Source organism: Belonocnema kinseyi, chromosome 10, assembly GCF_010883055.1.
Source record: "Belonocnema kinseyi isolate 2016_QV_RU_SX_M_011 chromosome 10, B_treatae_v1, whole genome shotgun sequence".
Lineage (NCBI taxonomy): Eukaryota > Metazoa > Arthropoda > Insecta > Hymenoptera > Cynipidae > Belonocnema > Belonocnema kinseyi.
Genome location: NC_046666.1, coordinates 99354585 through 99377492, shown reverse-complemented (window position 1 = coordinate 99377492; position 22908 = coordinate 99354585). Strand labels below are relative to the sequence as shown.

General features: G+C 33.1%; 1 protein-coding gene across 1 annotated transcript in view; it reads right to left on the bottom strand.

The window, feature by feature from the left end:
• The window catches only part of LOC117181520 (cleavage and polyadenylation specificity factor subunit 4), a 34477-nt gene extending 11855 nt beyond the window's left edge, over positions 1–22622 (bottom strand). The window contains exon 1 of the mRNA XM_033374287.1: positions 22329–22622. Within this exon, the coding sequence (XP_033230178.1) occupies positions 22329–22431 (103 nt within the window). The 5' untranslated portion in view covers positions 22432–22622. The remainder of the gene's footprint in view (positions 1–22328) is intronic.
• Between the last annotated feature and the right edge of the window lie 286 nt (positions 22623–22908).

The window sequence follows — 22908 nt, the reverse complement described above, 5'->3', positions numbered from 1 at the left end:
TATAGTCAGGTCATAGGTTAGATGTGACCTTGATGATCATGGTCAAGGTTACTCGATAGTCACTATTTAATGTACATCGTTCAAGTAAGTAAGTAGGGTAAGAGGATGATTTTCACAAGTTAGCTTGCGTAAAAATATTCAGAACATATTGAAGTTTGAATGACCTTGATACGTCCATGAAGGTCACACCTTACCTATGACTACCAATGTCAAAAATGGGCATTCCATTAACAAAATAAAGGTGACCTTGAAATAACCATGAAGGCCATGGTCAAAATTAAGGTCACCACTGGATTCCTCGTTGAATGTTACTTCAAGAATGACCTCAACCTTTTCCAAAAAAATTGTACGTAAGGATTTATTTGGCATTCCCGGGACTTTTTGCATCAGTGAAAGCTTGGCACCTCCAAGAGCGCCGATGATAAGGACGATTAGTTTACAGAATATTCCGGGTACAATCGTCGCAACTCCCTTATAAGGTCTCTATACCTCTCTTTCTTTTCATTCTCCTTGGCTATGATGTTTTTGTCAGCTGGCGCCGAAAAGTCGATAACGAACATGGTTCGCTTCTCAAAGTCAAGAAGAACCATGTCAGGCCTCGAGTGTGCAACCGAAACAATTGTCGAGAATATAAAGTTGCAATATATGCGGCACTTCTCATTCTCGACAATTGACTCTATTTCACTAGGAGCGTTTAGCGGAGCGATATTAAGACAAATGGATAGTATATGTGCTAGATGCTCTGGGTGTGCATAGCACGACTTGCAGCTATCATCGGGAATGTGTTGGCTCAAAATGCGGCGACGGTATTTTTAGGTGGAAATGACACCATCTTGACATGCCAAAATGAAACCGTCCGAGAATGTGCCCGACCTCAACCCGGTGTTTTAAGGAAGGCAAAGGATGCCCTGCATACTCTTATCGGGGAGCTGTTCACGGAAGTCTTTCTCCTTTCCTTTCTTAATCCGGGCTTTCAGGAGTGAGCACTCGTGATAGATAAGATTTGATGCATTTTGCTTACCCCTGATACTGAAGTTAAATCCAAGTGTTTTTGCAGACTCTTATGTGCTGCATACCCAGAATACTCCTGCTGTGAAGACATTCAAGATTCAATATTCCACGACCACCTTGACTGCGTGAGATTCAGAGTCGCGGAACAGAAGACTTAAGGGCATGTGACACAGCCAAATACCTATATTACCGACCTCACTTTATCAGTTCACTGAATATTTTTTTGAACCTAAGAACTATTTTTGTAAATAAAATATCGAGCTGAAACTTTGGAAAATGTATAAGAGTACAATAAGGTACGTTTAGGTACTGCATTTTGGTTGTACACGAACATACGAACCCTGGTGGCCACTAGACGAGGCACTAGAGGGTTCGTATTTTTGTGTACAACGTTACCGGCTAATGCCGATGGAATTGATAATTGCAATACTTTTTTTACATCTTTTATTATTAAGTTTTGTACTTTAACGTAGTTTTCTTTCGGCTCTTGCATTTCTCAAAGTCTAAGACCGATATTTTATGTATAAAAAAAGTTCGAACGTTCAAAAAATGTCGAGGTTCAGAAAAAAGATGAAACAATTTTCAGTGAAGTTCCTACCAAAATGCAGTACCTAAACGTACTTTATTGTACTCTAATACATTTTCCAAAGTTTCCGCTGGATATTTTATTTACAAAAAACGTTCTTAGGTTCAAAAAAATACTCAGTGAACTGATAAAGTGAGGTCGGTAATATAGGTATTTAGCTGTGTCACATGTCCTTAAGATGCATGCTTTTGTTCTAGTATAATCTTTCGTGTCCCGATATCAAGAGATCTGAGATACTTTGTTCCTCGCCGACAGTTCGGGAGACCAAATGTTCCTGATGAGACGTTTGTATGTGCTTCGGCGAGTATCCTATATAGGTGTTACAACATCCTGAATGCGGCTTAGTGGCAGTATTTTTATATGTAAAATACCAATTCAAACTTACAATTAAATCCGTCCAGCAGACGGAGTGAATGAATCAGTTTTTATAAATTTCAAAAATTTTTACATTTTATTTTACTACCAGGTGTACTTATTTCCATGGAAAGTAGTTATGTCTGAAGAGGACTGTCAACGTACAGTCGAAACGTAATACCTCCTATGTACTGAGCATTTCTCAGGCATCATTTTAAATGAAATCGACCAGTTATCAACAAAGACTCAAAATAAAAAACCATAAAAAATGTCCTATCGGTCCCGTGTCCCCAGTACCAGTTTTCTCGGATTTTATCTAGGGGAGAGTGGGGCAGGTTCGATCACGGGGCAAGTCCGATCACTAACGATTTCTTAAAATGTCGTTTATATTTTTTAATGAAATTCCCGACAAAAGTTACTTCGTCTAGTGACCTTACTTCACACAAGTTTATGTGGCGCGAGTGTGGTGTCGCTAGTTGTGATCGGTAACATAATCGCAATTGTGGGAAAAAGTGAAAAAATCGTCGTTCGAGAATTCTTACGAAGTAGTTTGTCATATCGCACCAGTGTTTTGGATTTAATCAAATTTGTCGTCCCGTAAGTATAAACATTTCCTAATATTCTTTTATTAACCCCGCATGCCATGATAAGGCTGCGTACTCTGAGAGGTCGCCTGGTGTCCCAGAGTCACCGTTCTAGACACCACACTTAGGTGCCATTCAGCTTTCGGCACGGTTTTGACACATCCGCTTGGGGGTTAATTCCTTCAGGACCACCCCTGGACAATTGTCAGCGACTGCCTATTAATTTTTGTAACCATATTCAGCAGAAACACTTGGTACATGGACCCTCTATCCGCAACCCAAGGACGCGTGCGGTCGAGAATGTCATTTACGTATATAATAAAAAACACTGGTCAGTCCAAAGTGTAGCGATAATGGCCCTCTTTGAATTCCGTAAAGGGGGTGCACCTTATAGAACGGGCTATCAAAATGCAAGGGCCCCAGTTTTCGAAAATTCACCCCAACCACTAACTTTAAATTGTATTTAACTCCTTATGCAGTTGTCTAATTTTCATTTTTATAAAGATTTTTGAAATGTCTTAACGAGGGTTACAATAAAAATAATCATTTTACAATACAACATTTTACTTCACCTTGATATTTCACTTTAAAAAACATTTTTTATTTTTTCTCCAAGTGTGTCATGTTTTATATTTTTTTCAAGTAAGCTAGATAAAAAGCTTGATTTTTTCCGTTACTAGGCGTGCTGTTGTGTCCCAGTGTTTCTAACACTTGATAAAAGTGATTTTTCCGTAACATTTTTCATCGTCAGAGAAAATCATATCATCACTGTTGAAAACCTTCAACTCGATTCGATTTGGCAAAGACTGTGATGGACAAACGCAGATACCATTTTTTGTACCCTCATCGGAACCGACTGATTTTGAAGAAGTACTCTTCATCTTTACTGCATGACATTTTCCCGAAGAGAAAGATCAAGAAGAGACCGCAAAGAGAAGAGCAGAGTGAACGAGTGTGAGAGTCAAGGGGAATCACACCAAAAAGCACCCCGAAATAGGAAAGGCAACAAGATTCACATCAAAAAGCACATAAAACTGCTAGAGGCAATGGAGATTTAACGCCAAAACCCATCCCAAAACGTGAGAAGCAAGCGGACTCACCAAAAAGCATCTCGAAGTGTGGTAGGCCAGCAGACCCATCTACCACAATCGTTTAATATTTTTTTATTACAATCATTTGCCAACAACAAAATCGTTTTTAAAATTTCACTAAGAAAGTAGGATGAAAAGTATTCGTTGAGTTGTAGCAGATCATAAGAGGGTGGATGCTCCGCTTGAGCTAGCAGCAAAACTACCAGGCGTGCTGTAGTGTCTTAGTGCTTCTAATACTTACTAAAAATAATTTTTCTGTTTACGTTTAACCAACGTTTTGTTTTAATCTCACTTTTTCGTAGTTAAAGAGAACGAATTTGGTGAATGGTTCTGCTCGCCTATTACATGTCGAAATACTTTTTGATGAGTAAGATTGCCTCTTACGTTTTGTGGTGTTACTCTCTTTGATTCAACAATTTGATGTTCAATTTTCATATCTTTTCGCGATCTTTTTCTTCAGAAAAATGTTATGCTGTGAAGATTAAGAAAACTTCTTTAAAATCAGATTCGACTACGGAAAGGAAACAAAAGAATGGTATTTGTATGTGCCCGAAACAGTATTTGCAGAATCAAATCGAGTTTTAAGATTTTCATCAGTGCTGGTATGATTTTATTTCGAGATGAAAATATTAAATAAATATCATTTTTATCACACATTAGAACCACTCGTATTAGCGCTGCAGCTTGTTAGCTCAGGCCACTCGCGCTTTTACGATATTTTAAAACTCATTCAATACTTTCCATCCCATTTTTTAATTGGGATGTTTTTCAGCAGAAAAAATCAAGGTTTTTCCTAGCTTACTTAACAATAATATAAGAAATGCCGCATTTTGAGAAAAACTCAAAAATGTTCTTTAAATGTAATATCAAGTTGAAATAATTTTCTTATAGTAAACTGATTATTTTTATGGTAAACTTACTGAAAAGACCTTTCCATATCCATCATAAACAATTTAAACTGGATAACTGTATCAGGATAACTGTATGCATGTTCATAAGGGATCATTACCAACTAACGTAACGCGTTTTTATTTTTTCCATACCGCTGTATCACTGTTCACTTCACGGAAATTATATTCTCATCTTTATTTAAACAAAAGAAAAACGCATTACGTAATTTGTGATTGATCCCTAACTAGTTATACAAGGTGCATCCCTTTACAGAATTTAAAGAGGTCTACTAGCACTACTCTTTTGCGGAGTTTCAATAAGACATACGTATTGTACGGTGTAGTTTTTATTACGACAGTTTGAGCACGAAATACGGATTCGTCATCACACACTCAACAAGTAATAGTTGCTCAACATTAGGAAGCATAATGCTGCCAGAATACGGGTATTATTTGACCCTAGAACAAATCTAGTGCACAGAGAAAGAGAGAAAGAGAGAGGTCAGAGAAAATGAATGGTTTCTCTCTTGGCCCATCTCGACTCTTCCGAGATCCTCCGGACACTGTCAATCGCCTGCCCAAATCAGAGGAGGTCGAGATATTTTAGAAAGAAAAGAAGTCTATGAAGCCGGGCATCCACCGTAGGAAAAAAAAGAATATAAATAGCTTTAAGAAGCTGTGCTGTGCACTCATAACACCTGAGGAAAAATGCCCACCAATCATTACCGAGGAGGTGAAAAAAATATTAAGAGGCATGAAGAACTATTCCGTTCCGGAACCAAATGGTATCAAGACTTTCTGCTGGAAGAAGTTTCCTTCAACTCACCACTATCTGGCCCGCATTTTCACTTCATATCTAAGGTCGAAAGAGCCTATTTTGGAGTGATTGGTGGAAGGGCACACAGTACTGTGTGACGAGAGATGTACGAAAAATGCGGCTCAAAGAAAGGCGTAGCAGGATGTCGAGAGAACCTGCTCATCGATTGATCTGTCTGCAAAGATGCAGCAACCTACCAGCTCTGCCTATTGATGGCCTGAATTGATTACCGGACAGCTTTCGATTTGACCTCCCACAGACTTATCATCTATCTTTTGAAAAGCTTAAAGGTTCATTCGCACATCGTGAGGTGCATAGAGAGATTGATACCACTTTGAAAAGCCATACTTACTATCTCGTCTGGAAAAAATCGCGTGACAACCAACAACGTCAGCTTTCATAGAGGCGTCTTTCAGGGAGACACCATGAGCCCCCTCCTCTTTTTCCTAGTAATATTGACACTATCTTTTGCACTTCGTCATTCCCAAGGGTATTTTTGCGGCAAACCCGGATATCGAAAACATGAGGTCCCTTATGTATTTTACATAAATGATCTCAAGATCTATGCTCCAAAATCAGAGCAACTAAATCTAGCTATAATGATTGTCAAAAAGTACACACGGGAGATTGGAATGGAGTTTAGGTTAGAAAAATATTCAAAAGTTTATTTTAAGCGTGGGCACCTCAAAGGCATCCCCGAAGATCCTAAGGTCGTCGACAGAAGGGATATACGACACCTTGGCGCTGGATAGACCTACACAAGCCTGGGATCCATAACTATAGACCTATGCAAGCATTAAAGACGTAAAATCATTGCCATTCCGGTAATACTGTATTCATTTTTAGTTCATTTTGATGTTCTAAATAACGTACTAAATTTCCACAAAAATTAAATCACGTATACGCTGCCCTTATGACCCCATAAAGTACAAGTTATGATCAGTTCCTATTGTTTTTATTTTATTTTCATACGCAAATCGATAGTTTCTAAGTTACTCTTTCATTTCCAATAATCAAAATTTTGTAAGTTAATTACTTTTTTAGTAATTAAGCTGCAAATATAGGCATACTCAGAGCACGCGAAGATGAAACGAGAGGTCTACGAAAACCAACTCCACCACTCACCACTACTGGATATAGCCGAAGCAGCCCGATGCGTGCGGAGCTCACGCATACGGCGCCTAAAGGTGTAGTAGTAAGTGGAGGGGGTGCTTATCGTAGACGCATCCCTTATACTTGAATGCTGGCTTGGGGCCTCTGCTACGATCGCGCGACCTGTCAAATTCAGCTTTGACGAATTAGCCCCCCCCCTCTCTCTCTCTCTCTCTGCGCGCGCTCGCGCGTGTGTGTGTGTGTGGTCGAACCTCGATAACACGAACGTCTATAAATCGGATTTTCGATAACTCAAAGACATTTTTCGGCCCCGGGATTTCAGTATAGGATATTTGGGTTAAATTTGTTCGATAACTCGAATATTTCGATAATTCAAGTCTCGATAAATCGAATCCCTATACAAAGGGACCGGGCGGTTGGGCAGTGGACAATGAATGGAGTCGTCTAATTGAAGGGATCGAATTTCGTTAACTCGAATATTTCGAAGTCACTAGACGGACCCCCAAAAGTCTCGGTAAATGGAATCGTCTAACTGAAGGGATAGATATATGCTCGGATATAAGCACAACTCGTGTCAGTTTATTCTATACCATTGTCAGGTCAAGTCTCACAATGGAGAAGAAACGATCTCTGAAGTCTTTAACTATCGACGATAAAATAAAAATTGTTGACGAAGTTAAAAAATGAATAAAACGTAAAAAATAAATCTGAGGTGAACTCGGTATCCCCGCGAGTACTCTATCGACGATATTGAAGGATCAGGAAAAAATTTTGAATGTGGTGGAAGAAGCACCTTGTTTGCCACAGCATAAAAGGTTTAAAGTATCAAGTTTCTCTCAACTTGAGCGAGGCATGATGGAGTAGATGAAGCAAGTGATAAATTATAATTTACCAGTGTCAGAGCTAAAAAAAAACTGCGGAGTTCCCGAAGGATCTTGGACTGAAATTTCAAGCTAGCACTGGTTGGTTGGAAAAATTCAAATACAGGAACGGCATTGTAGAGAACAGGGGTTAATATGACTGGAACAGAAAAATTGAAACTGGTTGTGATTGGAAAATAGCAGAAACCAAAAGGATTCAAGAAAAAGAAGGTGGAATCATTACCAGTTACTTATACGAACAATAAAAAAGCATGCATGACGTCAGCGGTCTATGAATCTTAGATTTTCGACTTGGATAACAAATTTTCCAATAACAAGAGGAAAGTGCTACTCTTTGTCGACAATTGTCCTCCGCATCCTAAGATTCTTTCACATGAACTGAAAGCAATTCGGGTGGTTTTTCTACCACCAAATATGACATCCAAACTGCAGCCAATGGACCAGGGAATCATCAAGAACGTAAAACATTATTATCGGAGAAGTGTAATGCGAAGAAATTTGCGAAACATGGAATCTGGAAAAGAGATGAACGTCAATCTTCTGGATGCCATCGAAATGTTGCATAAGGCTTGGGGACCAGTCACACAGTTAACAATTACTAACTGTTAACGCAAAGCAGGATTTACAAATGGTATATAGAACTTGTTTTAATTTTATTTATTGGTAACAGTGTACACATGCGATGTTATCATATTCTAGAATCTAACCATTTACTTCATTCTTTTTTCTTCACAGAAATTGGAAAACAGGTGGTGGAAGAAACAGTTGCGGAAGAAAGTCCAACAGATGAGATTTTTTCTGCACTTAACGTGATTGAAAGTTATATGATATCATATGATATACTAAGAAACGTTGAAATCATCTTTCACATAATGGAGAAATATGTTCAAGGATTCAATTAGCTAACTACTTTAATTCAGAGGTGAAACCTTTTTTTCTATCATTTTAGAACCTTCTAAAACATTGCGACAAAGAGGGAGATATTTTGTAATATATAAAGACAGTAAAATTATACGTAGCATGTAAAGGCGAGAGAGAGGGGGGGAGGGAGAGAGAGATGGAGAGAGAGAGAGAGATGGAGAGAGAAATATAGAGAGGTATGCATTAAAAAATGTTTTAATTGAAAAATAATCTTCTAAACTTTTGAATATTGCAGAAGGGGATGCGATTAAGCGACTCAACCCCAGTTACAAATCTCACAGCATGCCTTAACAAATTAATTAACCCACATAAAATTTGTGCATGAATCTTAAAAAATACCCACAGATTCTTAAAGAGATCCTTTTATAAACAGTGGATCATCGTGAAAATAAATTTAGCAGTATTAAAATCTAATGCATGGAAACTGTGAATCAAACATGGGAAAATATGATAAAGTGATGACATGACATCTAATTTCTGGAACTCTTCAATCAAAATTTAGTGTCATAGAAAATTTTAAAAATACAAAAATTAATATAGTTTATAGGAATCGAGGATGATATATTGCTTTCTAGTTAACTAAGTTAATTCAAAGACCATAAAAACCTATATTACCGATATTCTACAGCCGTAATGGCTAAAGCTATGTTTGCAGAATATTCTTAATGACGTCATCAAATTTTTACTGCGCAATTTTGAAGATAATTTTTTTCGGAAACAATTTTAAGGTTATTTTCAATGATAAATTACATTTTTTTATACCGCAAAATAAAAACGTGATATTTCAAAAGTATCTAGTTAACGGAATAAAAACCTAATACAATTTTAAGGTTCTTTTTAATGATGCATTACATTTTTACGCTGCAAAACAAAAACGTTATATTTCAAAAGTATCTAGACGTGTCGATTATAACTTAGAAACTTCTAAAAAATTGCGACAGCTGGAAATCTTTTTTCTTTCTTAGAACCAACTTTTTTGAAATTATAGTTAAATAAATCCATTTAAAGGGGTAAGTATATCTAGTTAATGGAATAATGTATATATAGTTGATTCAGCTATTCCAACTTAGTAAATGCAACTTTGTTTCACTAAAATGGGAACCGGATTTAACAAAGATTATCGTAGAGTGCGCCACCATCAGATAAGTTAATTTTGCTTCTAGCTGTAAATAGAAGAGGAGGATTCGATAATAATGTAGTCAAGTAGGTACTTAAAATGTCAAATTTAGATGTATAAAGAAAGTAGCACATCGGCTTCCAGACAACACCAAAAACTAAAGAAACTGTAGGTAATACCTTGTTCCTATGTATTAGAAGTATCTCCACTCTCGGTGCTACATTCTGCTCTACGCTTGATAAATCATCATCCTCAAATAATGAACAAATCTAATTTAATAATAATGCTTATAATGAAGTATAATGATATTAAAATATGCTCTTATATATCAGTTACAAATAATTATTTTCTTAGAACCAACATTTATTTGTAGTTAAATAGATCCAGTTAAACAGAAAAGGATTTCTGATTAACATAATCGTAAACATACTTTGGACTCGAATATGTTAACTTAGTAAAAGAAAATTTAGTTTGATTAACAATTTTAATCTCTTAAAATGTATGTAGAATGATGAGAAAAGAATGAAGAAGGAGGTCGAGCATGAGGAAGGTAGAAGAGTATAATGTAGTACAATGAAATCCTCGAAGTATTGGGCTCAGTGATTACAATATTAGAATTTCAGTTACAAAGATTCTTAGGAATTTCAGAAATTTTGAAGTATTCAAAGAGCCGTAAATATCTCTAAAACTAAATCAAATTTTTCTGAAATGTTGTAAAATCCAGTATAATAAAACAATATTTCTTTAAAACATTTTCAAGCTACTTTTGCAGCACATCTAAAATCTTCAAAAATCTTGTTTTATTTTGTCATGAATAGTAGGCAAATTATATTTATATAAACTCACAGAAAACAAACAAAGAAAATTAAAAAATATATATTCAAAGTTTTTATCTTATATTCAAAATTATTTTTCTCTTAAAATTATACTTTACCTAATTTTTTCTTTTTCACTAAAAATTCATCTTTTTGAATGAATTCAACTCATTTGGATTTAAGATTAACATTTTTTTCTCAGAGAATTCCTACTTTTGGTTAAATATTGTTCTACTATGTTAAGAGTTACACTAGAAGTTAAACAACTTTGTTCAAAATTCAATTTTTTAATTGAAAATTCATTATTTTAATTGAAAGTTCATCTTTTTGTTAGAAAATTAATCTTATTGGTAACTATTTGGTTGAATTGTAACTTTTCCATTGAAAATTTATATTTTCGGGTTAAAAAATAAAACTGTTTTGTAGAAAACTTCCCTTTTATGGAAAATATTTAATATTTTTTGTTTAAAATAATACTATTTTAAAAAACTACTTTTTAATTAAAGCTTCAACAATTTTATTGCAACTTTCTCTTTTTTAGAGGAATTCAACTGTTTCTCATTAAAAATAAAAGTCTTACTGGATTTAAATATCAAATATTACATTAATTGTTTATAAATAATATTTATTGTTCGAAAATTAAACTATTTGTTTGAAGGTTAACTTTTTTATTTGAATTTTGATTTGACATCTGCAATTTTCAAAAATCTTTTTAAATCACCTGAAGTATTCAAATGAATCAAGTTCAATAAGGAGGAGGAGGAGGTGGAGGAGAAGCAGATATTGAAATATTATAAACCTAAAATGAACTTTTAGGATCTTAAAATATGTGTCCAGCCTCCTCTTTATTTAAAATAACTAATATGATTCAAGGTTGGATTAGATGGTTAGATTTATTTAATATATATATATATATATATCACCTATTGCTTACTTACTATGGCATTGGCTATTTTATAAGTGTTTTCAAATTAATTAGAAAAAAAAATTCAAACAAATAGAACAAATGTTTATTCGGTATTTGAAAACGCTTAAACCAACTGTTCAGGTTTTACCGTCAGCTAATAAAACATATTATTTTATAATACCAGCATCTCTTATTTCATTAAAAGTTGAAATGATTCTATGTGCATTATTTCTATTTCCAGCTGCTTGTGATTGTAAAATTAACCGCAATGGATCTACCAATATGTTTGGATCGTCCAAGTATTATAACATTTTTGTTGTTTCTTTTGCTTCTGCTTCATAATCAGAGAAGTCACTTTCAAAATCATCAATCTTATCTTCACCATCATCACCTTCATTATTTTGTCTTCTTCTTCATCACGATCATTAACATCATCTTTACTGCGAACTGTCACGGATAAAGAACTGGCCTCTTCCACAAATTCTTCTACTACCTTCTGCATCTTAATATATGGTTTTATTTTATTTTTGCCATTCTGAGGAATGCGTACCACTTTCTGCAATGGCGAGTATCGCCGTTGACATTTTTCTTGAATTTCTTGAGCCCTATCACGTTTAAAAATTGTCTGGTTCTGTTGAATTGATTTGCTAGTCTCATCAGCCTGCTTGCTGCTGTCTCGCATAATTGTCCCTATAGCCTTAGTTATCTTTGCATTTTGATCAATAGACTTCTCATCATATATCAGATTATTTGCTATGCAAAAGAATTTCACATGTCTTTTCAAATTATCAAGTCGTGTATAAGTATTGAGAAAATTGGTATATGTGAAAGTTATTTGGTCGCTACTGTTGTAACTTGATTGATTACTTAGTGATGAAAGCAGAGTTTATATATGAAAATAGGAGAAGGTGGAAGAGAAGGTGAAGCAAGGAAGAGGAGGAGGAAGAACATTCAAAATTAAAAAAAAAAGCTTTGAATAAGTTACAGCAAAGATTTCTTAATGAAAAAATTACTCAAATGAGATAATGAAACAATTTTGCGTAATAATTGCTATAGCCTTTAGTTATATGTTGAATAACTCATACTTAATGCATATACACATAGAATGTCATATTTTACACGAAATAATCTAAAAAAGGTCCGGTGAAGAACATTCATTAGTGATGACGTCATAAAAATTCCACGAATCATAATAAAATTACTTGTAACTAGTATAAAAATACTACTATAAAAATAGAGTCAATGCCATACTGAGTAGGTAAAACCTTTATCTCTAATTCAATTCTAAAATACTCTATCTGAAAGACTAATCTTGTAATCATTGAGTCGATGACTTCGAGCATTAGGTTTAACTACATTATACTCCTCCACTACCTTCTTAGGAGGAAGAGGAGAAGGAGAATAATGAAGTTCAAACAAATGCACGAAGTTCTCTGCTGCAAATAGAAATAATGCACATAGAATCATTTCAACCATTAATGAAATAAGAGACGCTGGTATTATTAATAAATATGTTTTATTAGCTGACGTTAATACCTTAACAGTTAGTGTAATCTTTTTCAACTGCCGAATAAACATTTGTTCTACTTGTTCAAACATGTTTTTGTAATTAATTTAAAAACACATATAAAATAGCCAATACAATAGTAAGTAAACAATTGGTGATATATATTAAATAAATCTAACTTCTTAAAATGTACACATGTGTATTTCTTCACTCCACAAGCTTTAATCAAAAAGTAGTTATTTTAAGTAGTATTATTTCAAACCAAAAATATTAAATATTTTGCGTAAGAGAGGATTTCTCTACATTCTACAAAACAGTTTAATTTTTTACCCGAAAATATGAATTTTCAATGGAAAAATTACTTTTCAAAAAATAGTCACCAACAATATTAATTTTCTAACAAAAATGATGAAATTTCAATTAAAATAATTAATTTTCAATTTAGAACATGAATTTTGAATAAAGCTGTTTAACTACGATTGTAACTCTTAACCTATTAGATGAATATTTAACCAAAAAATATAAATTCTCAGCGAAAAAAATGTTAATCTTAAATCCAAAAGATTTTTGAAGATGGTAAATATGCTGAAAAAGTATCTTGAAAATGTTTTAAAGAAATATTGTTTTATTATACTGGCTTTTACAAAATTTCGGAAAAATTTGATTTAGTTTTAGAGATATTTGCGGCTCTTTGAATAATTCAAAACTTCTGAAATTCCCAAGTATCTTTGTAAGTGAAAGTCTAATCTTGTAATCATTAAGTCCAACACTTCGAGGATTTAATTGTACTACATTATACTCCTCTAACTTCTTTCTTCTTCTCCTTCTTCACCACCTAATTCTCTTTCTCCTTCTCTATTCTTTTCTCATTATTCTACACACATTTTAGAGTTTATATAACTTAATTTAGAATAATTCAAGATTCAACAGAAGACATGTGGTGACAACTATATGAAAAGCAGCGTAACTGATAGTGGTGCACTCCATCATATTCTTTATTAACCAAACACCTCTTGTCAATCAAACGAAATTTTCGTTTACTAAGTTAACATAGTCGAGTCAAAAGTATGTTTACGATTATGTTAATCAGAAATCCTTATCTGTTTAACTGAGTTTATTCAACTTTTTTCCCATGTTTGAATCACAGATTCCATGCATTACATTTTAATACTGCAAAATTGATTTTATCTTTCATGGTGCTTTATTTTAATGTTTTAAGTAAGTAAATTGAATCTTTTGAACAGATTACTCCATTATGTGAAAGATAATTTCGACGTTTCTTAGTCAACTCTAAAATTTAGGTAGCTGATTTATTTTATAAATTCTAGCAAGAGCTTTAAATTAAATGTTCTTCATCTCAAATTTGGAATTAAAACATTTTTTCAATACGTAGTTATTGAAAATATCAAAAGAAATGATGTCAGATGAGTGACAAATACTTATGGAATGTATAAACAATGAATTTGTGAACTACCTGTCGGTAAATATCAAAGGTGAACCTTTAAGGAATTTAATATTAAAAATATCAAAGAAATTGTGTAGGACGAGTGACGCATGGTTGTGGAATGTCTAAACAATCCATTTGTTTACAGTAATAAATCCTCGCAATCGTATGTCCATCAACGTCTTCTTAAAAGACTAATAATTTATGACCAACATAGCTGAAATTTCGACTCCAATCTGATGTCACATACGTTGAGTGTACAAGAGAAATTTCTCAGAATTCATAAGTGGGGGTAAATATTTTTGAGGGCATACGTAAAAATTTGGTGCGGTGACTGATCTAGGTAGCTTCTAGAAGGAATTTCAGGGTTATTGGTTTTAGCGCTCAAGAGGGAATTGATCAACATATGGTGTGAAATGAATCTTTCAAGGTGATAAGGTAACATAAGATTTATGATGTACTTGAAGTTACGAACGTTCATTTGAACGAAATAAAAAAAAATTATTTTTCAATTTTTTCTTTGCCTAAATCAATTAGAACGTCAAAAAAAATATTCTGTCGGAAAGAATTATCGAATAAAATTTTTTTTAAGGGGTTACCTACCCTTAGACATCACCCATTATTTAGACCTGCCTAATGCAAGTTTGATTGTCGATATTTGAAAATATAAAGACGTCAAAAATTCTCTTTTTTTAATTCAATAATTATAGAGTGGTTGAGAAAGTTCGGCAAGACCCCTAAAAACCATCCTTAACATATCTGCACCTAAAATGTTAAAAATGACAATTTTGATTGTCGATATTTGAAGATATAAAAACATCAAAAATTCTCTTTTTGTATCTCACTAATTATAGAGGGAGTGAGAAAGTTCGGCAGGATCCCTCAAAACCACCCTTAATATATCCGCGCCTAAAATGTTAAAAATAACCATTTTAATTGTCGATATTTGAAAATATAAAAACGTCAAGAATTCTCTTTTTGTTTCTCAGTAATTATAGAGGGAGTGGGAAAGTTCGACAAGACCCCTAAAAACCACCCTTAATATATCTGCACCTAGAATGTTAAAAATGACAATTTTGATTGTCGATATTTGAAGATATAAAAACGTCAAAAATTCTCTTTTTTTGTCTCGCCAATTATAGAGGGAGTGAGAAAGTTCGGCAAGACCCCTAAAAACCACCCCTACTATACCCACACCTAAAAGATTAAAAATGACAAGTTTGATTGTCGATATTTGAAAATATAAAAACATAAAAAATTCTCTTTTTCTATCTCACTAATTATAGAGTGGGTGAGAAAGTTCGGCAAGACTCCTAAAAACCACCCTTAATATATCTGCACCTAAAATGTTAAAAATGACAATTTTGATTGTCGATATTTAAAGATATAAAAACGTCAAAAATTCTTTTTTTGTATCTCAGTAATTATAGAGGAAGTGAGAAAGTTCGGCAAGACCCCTAAAAACCACCCTTAATATATCCGCGCCTAAAATGTAAAAATGACAATTTTGATTGTCGATATTTGAAAATATAAAAACGTGAAAAATTATCTTTTTTTACCTCACTAATTATAGAGTGAGTGAGAAAGTTTGGCAAGACTCCTAAAAACCACCCTTAATATATACGCACCTAAAATGTTGAAAATGACAAGTTTGATTGTCGATATTTGAAAATATAAAAACGTCAAAAATTCTCTTTTCTTATCTCATCAATTATAAAGTGGGTGAGAATGTTCGGCAAAATCCCTAAAAACCACCCTTAATATATACGCGCTTAAAATGTTAAAAATGACAATTTTGATTGTCGATATTTGAAAATATAAAAACGTCAAAAATTCTCTTTTTTTGTCTCGCCAATTATAGAGGGAGTGAGAAAGTTCGGCAATACCCCTAAAAACCACCCTTACTATACCCACACATAAAAGATTAAAACTGACAAGTTTGATTGTCGATATTTGAAAATATAAAAACATAAAAAATTCTCTTTTGCTATCTCACTAATTATAGAGTGGGTGAGAATGTTCGGCTTCGAATACGCTGACCCTACTTGATACTGTGACGTCAAACATCATATCCTGTTCCATATTTTTGAGTGAAAATTTTCATTCCCGGATCCAGAACGCCCTCTACTACTCAAATTTTCAATCATGTTTTTTTTCTTTTTCAAACGTACTTTTACATGTAACAAAAGTTTAGTGAACGTAAATAAATTTTATCTTTGAAAAAAACGTATTGAAACAAAAAACCTCAGCTGAACCAGGCTCCCCTCTTAAGAAATGGGCAACGGTATTTGCAGGCGTGCACACGGAGAGAAATCTAGTTTGAAAACCTGGGGATCATTGTTAGAAATAGGTGACTCGGTCTAGGAAAAGTAAAGGAATTAATTTTCACGTTGGGCCAATTAAATGGTTCAGACTGAACGCTTGTCGCTAGAATAACGAAAGGTTCGAACGTAGGGGACTGAGTGTAAGAACGCGTATAGAGTCGGAGGTAGATTAGGAGAACGAAAGGAAGATCGAGTTATAAGGAAAGAAAGAAAAATAAACAGAAATTCTGATATACGTTTCAAAATGTAAGGCAGTCGTTGTAGAATCGTCGTTAGACATTTCAGTAATGTATCTCGAAATAGATGATTAATATAATGATAAAGTAGCAAAAAAATCTTTTACTTATGAAAAATCGCACCCGCTGGGGATCGAACACCCTACCTAAACAACCTAAAACCTCTAAGCCTATACCGGACGCTTTAGCTAATTACGCTAATGTATCGCTTAAATGCTGTTGACAAAATCTCAGCCAAGATTTTCGCTGATAAGCCTGGGATAACAGAGGAATATACTTTTTTCTATTTTTTCGTTTTACACATTATATATGAATGGGTGGAATTGCAAATGTTCCATCAAAACATTTTCATTTAATTAATTTAAATCTTAATAGTGAAATGTTTGATATAAACATTTATTTAACTTGTGATTTCTGTTCAAATTATAAAGCTCGAAAATTTAAGCGATTTATTACTTTTAGATGTATTATAAGTAAAAAATATTTTAATTTAATTTTCTAAAATAGCTTTAAAAAAATGGAATGAAATGTTCTACTAATCTTATTTAGTAAAAATCTGACAGTAAAAACAAAAGCAGCCAGTACAAATAATTTATTGGAACATTAAAAGTTAAAAAAATTGCTTGAGATACAAAATACTTAAACCTGAAATTAATATACTAACTTTAAAGTTCAATTTGAACATTAAATCAAAGGCTAGCTGAAATTAAAAGAAATAAGTCTAAAGAATGAAAATATGTAAATGATAAGGATTTTATCAAATTTTGCTAACAGCTAGTATTTATTTATACATTTTTAAAATTACAAGAATGCACATTATGTGATATAATAAATAGTGGAATAGTATAATAAATTTCAAACATAGGTAAGTGAAGTAAACGATGTTCATTACAATTTTTTTATTTTATTCCTGGAACAATATTTGAAGGTTTGCAGTATACATAATTAGATAACGAAAACGAAGTTTTTTAGGAGAGCGAAATAACATTCCGTAAAATCTAAATCAGCCTATAAAGATAAAAACGAAAGTTACTCCCGAGCTGAAGTGTTTCTAAATTAAAACCAGAAAAGCATGATTAAACCAAATTATCCAGTTCCAAGAAATAAAACGTAGATGTTTACAATCACAAATAGACAGAAACATCTTACTCCTTACATATTAAGTTTCTTAAATGGGAGAAAATGAGTTTGACGAGAAAAAGTTAACCACTTCCAAGTAAATCATTCAAGAATTTGCCGTTTTAAATTTCAGGGGTTTTGAAAATCATTTTTAAACAATGACTGAAAATTTATTTTTCAATTTTTAAAAATAATGAAAACTTGCTCTGGAAATATGAGGAGGCTCAATAAGAATAAAAAAAGAGTTTATAGAAAAAACTTATTTTGTTGCGGGAACATAAAGATTTAGTGTGGAGGTATCGCAGTGTAACAGCTATAAAAGTTATAAAAGTGGCTTTTAGTATAAATTGAAGATTACAAATTTTAGATTGGAATTTGATTATAATATAAGATATAAATCATACGAATGGAAAAAATATAATGCTTACAGGTGCAATCGCGAATGGCGCGAACTCGCGAACTGTCGGCGGTAATGTAGCGCTATTGCGCTTGCGTGATGTTGCTAGTAGCTTTCTGGTACAGAGTCCCAGAAGGCTCGCGGACTCAACGCTATTTGCTAATACAAGCGCCTGTAAGTGCCTCGAATATTTGACATTGCACGAAGCATCTTATTTCGACTCTAATCTTAACTATACGCAGTAATATATTTTAACGAGGATTTACTAAATAAGGTGCCTTTTACAAAAGGTACATTCAAATGAATAAAATTAAGATCTATATCATATTCAATTTTATTAATCTATTAAACAGTTGTTATTTTGCATAGCTTGGCAGAAAAATGTAATTTTTTGATTTTTCATTATTTTGTATGCTGTTAAAATTCGAATTTTTGATTTTTCAAGAAAATGCGAAAAGTTGTTATGATAATCTTGTAGGGCATCAAAACGCAAAATTTTTCCTTTCTTAACTTTTTTTTCATATCGTACGTTATTTGGCTTAAAATGTACATTTTCCTGTGTTTTTTGGAATATTGTAAATGTTATAATTCTGGTACTTTTTGATTTTATGGAAAAAGTCATTAGGATAAATTGTTCGAATTTTTGAATACTATGAATAACCGTACAGAGAATTTTTGAATTTTGAAAATAGTGGTCTCAAAAATATTCAAAATGTGCCCACTTTTTGAATTTTTATCCAAAAGTGGCTGGCTAACGAACTTGATTTTTAGTTTAGGACACTAAACGAGTGTACGAAAGGCCAATCTAATAGATTTTTTTTTTAAGTTATCGTGCACACAACAAATGACCATTCAACAAAAATTGTGCGCTCAAAAAAGCTCTACAAATTTATTATTGGTCACTTTTTGATGGGACGCGTAGTTTTTATTTTATTCATAAAAAACATTAAAAATTAAAAATCTTCCCGCTTGGCGGGCACATTCTCATCGCGCACTGCGCGCGCGGCTCGCAAGCTTAAGCGCGCGTCTGTTGAATTTCGCGCTCGATATACTTGATTGAAGCTTTATCAAAAAGATCTCTTTTAGATCAAAGTATTTATATGCGTCTTCAAATTCTGAATTTTCTACTTAATTAAGTAAGATTAAGTTGCTCAAAGCTCTGGCGTTGAAGTACACATTCTCATCGTGACACTCGCGCTGCGCGCTCAATTTTTAACAGACATTTGAAAATGTATATTTTCTGTACCACCTTAAAATAAATAAAAAACGACAATCCTTTTTTCAGACACTTTTCTCTATCTCGCTTTGTTATGCTAAGAATAGGATTTTGTTTTTCATATTATTTTCTACGGATACCACAAAATATCCTACAAACAAAATTACGATTCCTTTTGAAAAATGGTTAAAAGAAATTTCGTAGGCTTTTCCAAAAGCTATAATTTCTCTTTCAGACTTTTTTTCATATTTTGCGTCGGTTGGTTTAAAATGTGATTGTTGTGGTGTCAATTTCAGACAATTCTAATACTTTCTAAATAATAAATGACGAGAATGTAATAAATTATTACAATTTTTTATCTATTTTTTGGGTGCACAACTTTGTTATGGGTGAACAACTTTTTTATATTTATTAGTTTTAGTACCTTTTTTCGTTTTTTCACAAATTTTTTCAATTTTAATGTGATTTTTATGATTACAACCAAAACTACGTGTCCTATCAAAATGTGATTCATAACAAATTTGTAGCTCTTTTTTGGGATCACAATTTTTTTATTCATCTTTTTTCTATCTGGTAGTTTGAGTACAAAATGGATTTTTCATTATTTTTTTTGCAATCAAAATTTTAATTTTAGATTTTTCAAGAAAATCCAAAAAGTTGTTATGATTATCTTGTAGGGCTTTCAAGAAACAATGTTTTTCTTCTCTTGACTTTTTTCATATCGCGCGTTGTTCGACTTAAAATTTTGATTTTCGATTGATTTTTTAAATCTTATAAATGCTATAACTCTGAGAATTTTTTTTGATCGAAAAAAATCATTAGGATAAATTGTTTGGACGGCCGGACGGAGGCCATTGTAAAAACTAGATTTTCGGATTCAGGGGGATCTCCCAACGTGGAGATCCGTTGAAATACTATGGTCTCAAATTTCGGACAATTCTAAAATACCTTCTCAATCCTAAATGATAATAAAATTCTTGGAAAAACGACACAAGCTATGAAAAAAATGAATATACAGAAGTTTCTGTTTCAAAAAGAGCTACAAATTTATCATGAATAATTTTTTGTAAGTATGCGTAGTATTTGCGTTGATCGTGAAAAATAACATTAAAAATTAAAAAATTCAATTTTTTAAAAAACCACGCACGGGAAAATATTGACAAAAGTTTTACAACCAAAAAGGCTCAACAAATTCCTTTTTATAATTTTCATAGAGGACGCGTACATTTTCTTTCAATCGTAAAAAATAAGATTAAAAATTAAATTTTTCGAAAAACTAGAGGAGACGAAAAAAAAACGAAGACAAACCTTCTTCAACTAAAAAGATCTACAAATTTCGTATAAGCTCTGGTTATGAGAAGACATTTAAAAAAAATTACTCTTTGGGAAAACAATACAAGCTATAATAACATTTTATTCAACAGAATTTTTCACCTAAATTACATTTATAAAGCTGCTTAGAACCACTTTAAACTAAGATGCGTATTTATAATTTTAATCGTAAAAAATAGCATTGAAAATAAATTAATGAATAAAATGAGTGCGAACTAAGGAGCAAATATTAAAGTAATCATGAAAAATAAAATTTGAACATTATTCTGCAATATCTTAAGGGATCGTCCATAAATTACGTAACGCGTTTTTCTTTTGTTTGAATAAAGACGAGCATGAAATTCATGTGAAGTTGAGAAAGACACAACGATATAAACAAAAGAAAAAAGTGTTACGTAATATATGGACGATCCTTAATAAGCAATCCAGGTCCGAGATACATGAATTAATATAGTATGTATTTAATATAATAGAGTTGAACATAATATAGAAAAGTTCACGTTTTGGAAAAATTTTATTCGCCTGCGAAGCACGAGGCACATGCGAATGTGTTCTTTAAGGCCGAAGGACCTTTGACAAAAGAGAATTCATAAAATCACCATTTGACAGCTGTCGATGTTTTGATCTTTAATTTTAAAAGGTCTGTGCAAAAATGTGGGGGGAATAAAAAGACCGAGCGCGGAGTGCGAGGCAAATAAGTTATCAAGCGCGAAGCGCGAGAACCAACAGGCGCACGTCCTAGGCGTGCTCAAACTAGAGAGCGAAGTGAGTGGCGCATGATCACAATGTGCCCACGCTGTGGGCAGATTTTTTAATTTATAAATGTCTAAACTAACCATGTAACATGCATCATTTAAACTCTTGAGCACACTTTTTTCGTAAATAAAATCGTAAGTATGGCTATTTTACGTTGTAATATTCAGTAAACTCTACTTGCAACATAAACTGTTTATCTTGTGCATAGCATAAAATCATTATTTTTACAATTTTTTACAAGTATATTTCATTAATTAAATGAACATAGAAATAAAATGTTAAATACCCATTTAATGTGCTTTAATACTCTATGATTGGTTTAATGTAATTGCCTAAAACGTGTTAGGCTTTCAGAAGAATAGCTGAGTATTCTTCTGACAGCCTAAATAAACTAAATAAATAAACGCCAGGTATATATTTAATTCAAAATTCTTTTGAACGCCGCCAAACGCCTCAATGCCTAAGCAGTTCCAATATATAAAACCAATATTATAAACTTTAGGGTGCCTTTCATAAGAGCGAAATTTACTTCTAAACCTACGTCTTCTACAGAGATCGTTTTTGCCACAATATTTTCTTACACAGCAAATTAATTTCCGAATCAAAAAAATCTAGAGTGAAGGTAAATAGGGCCAAAAAATATATTGTGAAATGGTTCATAGACAACGCAAATTTTCTATCTTTAATGTAGGAATTAATTGATAGGAAAGTGAAATAATCTAGTTCTCTTACTGAGCCTACTCAATTTATATTTATTCAAATTATATAATGTTGCATATTACTGTTTTGTTAATGAGAGCTGCTAATTTTAAATAAATTATATGAATGCAAAAGGTTTCTTTTTAATTATAGTTTATAGACTAGTACTTATTCTAACCTATACAATTAGCAAATACAGAAAAATACTCACTGTCCATCCCGGTGAACGGCAAAGGTAAAGCTCCATACTGTTCGTCTAAAGCAATTTCAATATCGAAATGCATATGGTCCACGTTTGCCACTACACACTCCATTTTTGACCAAAAATAACATTAAACAATTAAAATTAGTGAACGAACTAATTTTTTGTCACCGACCGGCTACAGTCTTCGAATATGTGACGTACGCGAAACGAACTACACAAAAACTCCCACGTACAACACGGGCTAATGCAGACTAATGGTGTATTTACACGCCTGTTTACTGGTCGCCAGCCAGCCGAACGGTTATAAGAGTGAAAGAGACAGAGAGCGGAAAATTAAAAGAAAAGTATCCTCTATCTCTCTCACTCTTATAATTTTTCTGCTGGCTGACGGCAAAGATATTATAAACGTAAATGTGGTGCGAGCTTTGTTACCCGCCATAAATATAGACGGCGCGTACGGCGAAAAAAGTCACTTCCCCTCTACCCACCGCTCCCCGTAATTAGCACAATCCCATATAGTTTGCCAAGAGCCACTTGGAGCGCTGTAAGCAACTCTCGGCACACCTTCGAGGCGCACTAATGGTAA